A 7,085-nucleotide genomic window follows, 5' to 3' on the forward strand; every position below is an offset into this window, starting at 1 on the left:
ATGTTTATTTTGCGACATGCCAGGAAGCAGTTTGCAAGGATCTTGAGTAGGTTTTTGGTGTGCTCCAACAACCTTTCGCCGTTGTCAGGTACCTGCTCTCACTTGGTCGAAGTCTCAGATGTGGGAGATGATAAATGCTTGTATGATCATGCATAACATGATCATTGAGAGCGAGCGTGACGCACCCGTAAATGATGATCAACCAACATTTTGCCCAAGTTGAGTATGTATCCAAGAGTTCGCGGCTTTCCTTGATATGCACGTAGAAATGCAGTATGCAGATGTTCATGCTCAATTGCACGTAGATCTGGTTGTGCATCTGTGGGCAAAAAGCATGATTTACAATTTAAACTATTGTATGAATAATTTCTTTATATTTGTGTTAAACTATGTTAAATCATTGTATGAATAATTATTGTGTGAATAAAATTTAAATTACTGTATGAATATTTTTTGAGGACGCCGGTGTGGAACGGCCGTCCCTATAATTCGGGAGGTTGTGCTGGTGTCCCCCATACAATCTTGTGAGCGCACCTGCCAACACTTATTTAGGAACCGCCAGTAATGATGCTCTATGAACTCGTAGAGACGGTTCAGTCTGGAATTGATAAAAGCTCATTTTTCTTCTCCCAGCAAGAGGAAGATACAGGACGTAACCGAAGGCACACAAACATTGCATTTCTGAGTTTGGATAATCAGTGATTCAAGATACAATTCAGAAATAATTTCAGGAGTCTCGAATAGGGCATACCACATCCTAAAACTAAGTTAGTTCAGGAGATGCTGGTCTTGATAACATGTAACACCAGCAACTAGGCTAGTCATAAAACATCTCCTTCAGAGTACAAACTACAATAATCTCCTTCAGAGCATGCGGCTCTTCTTCTTCAGCTCTCCATGTCTGAATCAAGAACGGACAGGATGTTCAAGGCAGAGGAACCAATGTGGGTTCCCCTGACAATACCGCCATAACCAACGTTTATCTGGTAGCATAGAAGCAAAATGGCATCCCACAGTGCTGTTCTTCCCTGGAAAGTGAAAACACATGTGGACAACATTAGTAACACTTAATACACATGTGGAGTATATGCCATGTATGTAAAATTCCCAAATTGTGAACAGATTTTGTCATTAAGTAATAAATATAGAAGCAATGGTGAACTTACTTGAGTAAATCTAGTTGCCTCGCTCGTGACAAAACAAGAGTAAATCTAGTTGGCTTATAACCTTAAATTAGGTGCATGGCACAATCATATACTCAATGTCAAAGTCATGCTACGCATCATTAATTTGTTACCATAATTCAGCAAGTTCACACTATTTTGTACTACCACCGTTCCATAATATAAGCTGTTTTAGCAAACTATTTAGTAATAATAAATAATGTGGTTGCTGCCTTAGAACATTTATTTCCAATCACAGCAACACAAGAGGTGGAAAGACTATGCTTGCGGCCTCAAAACATCTCTTTCCAATCACTTTTAACACGAAACATATCTCACGTCTTTTGCCCCAAATGCACCACATCCCACTCATGACCTTTTGGGTTTGTTTCTCGTCAATACTTCTATTTCCAATGTTGTGCGTCTTATTAAATAACTTTTCAGCCATTTCATAATTCATATCCAATGATTATATTAACACTAAGGCAACAAGAACAACGATTATTGGAAATGCTTGAATCACCTGAAGAGAAAATTGCAGCTTCTTGTCCCAGTATAGAGCAAAAACTGGAGGGCTCTGCTTGCCCACAGCCAGTACAAGGGCCCCTGGGTGAATAACTGCTGGAACACCAGATATCAAAGCAACATACTTCTCCGGAAACCTCTCTTTTGGTGGAAGGACTCCTAGAAACAAGGGATTTTTGCTAGACTGGGCACCAGAGTAGGAGGTAGGATCAACATGAAGCATCCACTTTGGATGCTCAAGGAAAGCAGCAAACAAGTAGAGAAGAAGGTGTGAGTCAGTTGGCAGCTCACTGCTCCATTTTTTCTCTGATTTACCATAGCCATCTCTATAACCCATGTAATCATAATTCTTCAAGCATGTTCCTTCAGCAAGCTCTGCATCATGATATAAGTAATACAGGTTACCCCAATATTAATCTTTGTAATCACCCTATTTTGTGACTGCAGGTCTAAATAGCATCAAGCAACTAAAGGCTCTATAGTTTACTTTTCAGACAAAATATTGAATGCCTCACCTTGAACTCTGTGAACAGTATAATCAGCACGAACAGTACTCTGCGGCAGCAAGCCTTTTATCAGCTCTCCCTTCATCAGAGCATTAAGCCTCTGGTGCTCTGTAATTGCATCGATACATGCTTGAATAGCTGGAAGGAGAGGGTTTGATTGTGGCTGTTGTGGACTGCCAAAGGTTTGGGCTGGAGGGAAAAAATAATTACTAGTAAGTACCAAACTTGAAGCGTAAACTAACTTTAACCACACCAAAAAGCCCTTTCTGCGCAAGTTGATGGAAATATATAAACACGCAAAATTACAGAAGGAAAGTTCAGAGTACACCAGCAACTTACCAACAGGAGCATTACGAGACTGCAGAAGTGCACCGCGCAATTGATTAAGAATGCCATCCTCATCAACCGTGACAGTTGGCTGCCAATCTTTAGTCCCACCAAGTGGAGATAAGCTAGCCGGTGCTGTTGTGCTTGGCAGGTCGCTTCCAACTTGGCTAACATTAACTGAAGCCCCAATACTAGCTGTGGTTTGCTTAACCTGACAAGGAGCATAACAACAAAACAAAATGGTGAGTACTGAACTGGACTAAAAATATAGGTTCCTGTAAAAACAACGCCAACTAACGAGCACCTGAATATGGCTTGATTTAATCTTCTGGACAAGCGGGTTCATCAGAACTGAAGAAAACCATTGCCTGAGGTTGTTTCGCCACTGCTCAATCTCAGGATACACACCCAGACTTTCAAAGGCATCCACTGCCTGCTCCAGGGACATCGGAGGCGGAAACTCACCCTCACCCTTTTTTGGAGGCGTGCTGTACTTCTGATGCGAGCCAGGAGACATCCTCACAGCCCTCAGAGGTGTGCTCCGTGTAGCACCAGAAGGGGTGGTTGATGTGGTGACTGAGACAGGACTGGCAATGCCAAAGCCCGTGATGTTTGCTGGGGGTGTTGCAGTTTTACTGGCTGAATCCGTGAGATTGTCGATAGTTTCATCCAAGCGAGCCAAGAAGTGGTCCAGCATCGCCTCAGTTTGTATGCCATTGGCGCTGCCTGAGCTCTTCCTCGACCACGGAGTTGAAGGGGAAGAAACAGGCTTCTGCAGTGGAGTGGCAGGCGACATTTGTAATGACGTGGTCAATCTCTCACCACCGGGGCTCAAATGGCTGGAGCCGATCCTTGGTTGCCCCCGAGACGGTGTGTAGCTGAACGAAGATCTCCTGATAGGAACAATCGGCTCCGAGGGTGTTGATGGCTTCGCCTTGGGAGGCTTCTTGGTTTGCTCGCCCATGGCAGCTCCGTCTGAACCTGTGGTCTTCAACCCGAGAAGCCCCAGTTGGCGTTCCGACAACGCAACCTTGTCCTCCTTGGCCAATGCCCTCCTCCCATTGTATAGCATCAGTGCCCTGAAGAACGCCGGCACTGTCAAAAGTGCGACGAGACCCAGTGCTGCCTCCACCAACCAAATGACGAGCACTGAAAGAGGACGACGAGTTAAGTTCTGCAGGTACTTTTGGCACACAACAAAGCGTATTTAGAAGACCTAAGAGCTAAGATTGTCAAATTTTCATGGCCATTAGATGTGCAGGAAAACATGGCATTCCGCCAGCACCTCCTGTGCCAATCAGCCGTTCTCTACAAGCTTGGCATTTCTACAAGCACCTTATGAGCAACTAGGGGCAGTGCTGGCCGCCCAGGACAAGAATTTTCAGAACACCCAAGAGGTAAGCTAACTTACCGACAGCAGTGGTGGATAGACCCGCGCGGCCGGCGACCTTGACAAGCTGCCCCTCCCTGTGATAGCAGCGACATATGAGAACCCACGCGCTGTAACGATCTGGGTTCAGGGTGTACAAGGAGAGTGGAGTAGATTTAGGCTTACCAGGACGACAGGGCCATGAGGGAGGAGGCGGAGGCGATGGGGGAGAATGCGAGGAGGAGGAGGACCGGGAGGGAGGGGCGGACGCTGCGGGAGGCGAGCGCGCGGGTGACGGACGGGTTCTGGTACACCGAGAACTTGTCCCGCGGCTTGCCGTCGCCGCCGCCGCCGCCGCCGTCGCCTCCGGGGGATCCACCGGGCCGAAACTCCATCGGCGCGGGTGTTGCCGTCGCCGTGGGCTACCTGAGGTGATGCGCCGCGGAGGTGGAGGTGGGGAGCGGCGGCGGCGGCGGCGGCGGCGAGAGCGAGAGCGAGCGAGCTGTTTGAAATTGGGAAGCTACTAGTGCGTTCGAATTTAATGGGAGGCAAGGCAACTCTGGGGTCAGCATCGCGGCATCGGATACGAGGTCGTGCCGGTAGAAAACCTGGACACTCGCAACTTTCACCTTTCGTTTGAATTCTACAAGGATGGGGTCTCTTCTGTTGGTAAGATTTCACAATGCATAATATGAAGAAGAAAAAGGAATAAAATGTCACGACATGTTCAATTTTACAGGAAATAGAATTGTAGAAAAAACATGATTGCGTGTATGAAAGTTGTCACATATACAAAGGAATTCATGATGTTGGATCTAAGGAAAAAATTATGAATTCAATCATACAAACCTATAGGAAAACTCACAAACACCAAGATGAATTACGGAACATTTGTGGGGGTAGATGCAAGTTGAAGAACTTCGAGATAAATCCTCTTGGAGGATTTGACGAGCGATGCCCACGAGTTGGATCAAATTGGAGAACCCATGGTTGAAGTAGCAACGACACCACGAGTGTCGAAACATAATGCATGAAATGTATATTGTTGTTGGTTTTTTAGAAAAAATAAGCCTACCATCTAAGCGGAAATGATGGTTAACCAAACTCCACGGAAAAGCTTGAGGTTATGAGATTTTGAGTGACGAGACAGGATGCCTTCACCGAAGGGCATGTACAACCATTAGTGAGCCGTCTTTAACGTAGCCCATGGAGGATATTTGAAGACGTGGGGGAGAGAGAAAACCAGAAACTGCACATGTCGTCGGTACAATTAAAGACGGTAGATTTCCGTAAAAATCGTTGCTTACCGACGGGATCTTTCCTGTTGTACCGAGAGGGCGTCGCTTGTTTCATGGGATCTCGTCTTTCGCCGAATCCCTTTTCCGCGAAACAAGTTGAACGATAGGTAAAATATTCCATGATATGCAATTGGCGGTTCCCCTATAGACCCCCATAAAGATAGCACCATTATACAAAATGTATTCATTACGGTCTATAGCTGACATGGATAAATGTTACATACGGTAGTCGTCTTAACCACTGTTGAATGGACCGGCGCGACTAGAGGGGGGGTGAATAGACGCTACTCAATTTTATGTCTTTTTTGGTTTTAGCAATGCGGAAGTAAAGGTGGTAACTTGAATGGTAAAGATGTTCCTAGTATGATGCGATGCAATGCGGAAGGTAGGACAAGTAGTAGAACAAGGAAATGAACAAGTGTAAAGGAACGGGACAACCGGACGGAGGCGGAGACGCAGCGATATGTTTTACCGTAGTTCCTCCCACAAGAGAGAGTACGTCTGCGTTGAGGAGGTGTGGACCACAAAGGTCCAACGGCCACACATGTCTCACCTTCTTCCTCAAGGAAACCCCATAAAGGAGTTCCCTTTCCTCCACTATCAAGACCGATCGAGGCGGCTATTTCTTCACACAAGGTTGGGGCGAGCTTCACAACAACGGAGGCTCCCGACACCCTATGGGGCTAGCACAACTCCAAGCTAGCCTCCATAGGAGCTCTGTAGGGATTCGTTGCATAGAAAACAAAAAAATTTCTACCGCGAACACGCAATCCAAGCCAAGATGCAATCTAGAAGATGGTAGCAATGAGGAGATTATCGAGTCTCACCCTTGAAGAGATTCCAAAGCCTACAAGATGAGGCTCTTGTTGCTGCGGTAGACGTTCACTTGCCGCTTGCAAAAGCGCGTAGAAGATCTTGATCACGGCGCCACGAACGGGCAGCACCTCCGTACTCGGTCACACGTTCGGTTGTTGATGAAGACGACGTCCACCTCCCCGTTCCAGCGGGCAGCGGAAGTAGTAGCTCCTCTTGAATCCGACAGCACGACGGCGTGGTGTCGGTGGCGGTGGAGAATCCCGGCGGAGCTTCGCTAAGCGTGCGGGGAAGAAGGAGGAGTGGGGTGGCTAGGGTTTGGGGAGAGGGGGGCGCCGGCCATCTAGGTGGTGCGGCCACCTTGTGTTGTTAGGGTGGCCGGTGACAAGGGATTAACTTGTCAATGCCTACGGGTTGTAGACTAGGGTTTAGTTGGAAGTAGAGGGCAAGTAGATCTCGAAGGTTTCAGCCGAAAAGTACTCGACGATTATGAAAACTAGGGTTTGAGAAGCAATGATTCGATGCTTTCTTCGTCCCTCGACCCCCCCTTATATAGGAGGTGGAGCCGAGGGATTCGTATTGTACAAGTTACAGGGTCCGGGAAGGTTTCTAACTCATCCCGCAAGATTACAAATAATACTTCCTATTACAACTCTAGCTTTTCTTAACAATATCTTGGGCTTCCGAATCTTCTTATTCTTCGAGTAGTGGGCCTTCAGTAAACCCCGGGTACTATCTTCGGCAGGCCCATTGGGGATGCCTATGTCAGCCGGCCCCCTCCCCTTGGCCCTCATTATATAGGTGGAACACCCAAGAGTTGGTCTACAAGTCTTCGAATAAGACCCCAAATCAAAACCTTCCATATCACATGAAACCTACCCAAGCTAGGACTCCCACTAGAGGTGGGATTCCCACCCTTCCTTGGGAGGGGGTGGCCGGCCCCCTTAGGGGAGTCCACTTGGGACTCCTCCCCCTTTAGGGTTGGCCGGCCATGGAGGTGGAGTCCCTCCGGGACTCCGCCTTCCTTAGTGGTTTCTTCCGGACTTTTCTAGAACCTTCTAGAACCTTCCATAGAACCTTCCGG

General features: G+C 47.2%; 1 protein-coding gene across 1 annotated transcript; it reads right to left on the minus strand.

The window, feature by feature from the left end:
- Window positions 1-653: 653 nt before the first annotated feature.
- LOC127295853 (uncharacterized) lies at window positions 654-4,430 on the minus strand. The gene is made up of 7 exons (XM_051325851.2): window positions 4,077-4,430; window positions 3,933-3,988; window positions 2,826-3,670; window positions 2,534-2,732; window positions 2,204-2,383; window positions 1,687-2,063; window positions 654-1,028 (listed from the first exon to the last, which is right to left on the minus strand). The coding sequence occupies exons 1-7, from the start codon at window positions 4,283-4,285 to the stop codon at window positions 888-890; spliced, it is 2,007 nt and encodes a 668-aa protein (XP_051181811.1). The 5' UTR covers window positions 4,286-4,430; the 3' UTR covers window positions 654-887.
- Window positions 4,431-7,085: the final 2,655 nt, after the last annotated feature.

Source organism: Lolium perenne, chromosome 4 (assembly GCF_019359855.2).
Source record: "Lolium perenne isolate Kyuss_39 chromosome 4, Kyuss_2.0, whole genome shotgun sequence".
NCBI lineage: Eukaryota > Viridiplantae > Streptophyta > Magnoliopsida > Poales > Poaceae > Lolium > Lolium perenne.

Coding starts and splice junctions, on each gene's coding strand:
- LOC127295853 (XM_051325851.2), bottom strand. CDS start 4,285: ATGGAGTTTCGGCCCGGTGGATCCCCCGGAGGCGACGGCGGCGGCGGC. Junction 3,671..3,932: donor TCTATCCACCACTGCTGTCG/GTAAGTTAGCTT, acceptor GTCCTCTTTCAG/TGCTCGTCATTTGGTTGGTG. Junction 1,029..1,686: donor AGCTGCAATTTTCTCTTCAG/GTGATTCAAGCA, acceptor TTCACTTTCCAG/GGAAGAACAGCACTGTGGGA.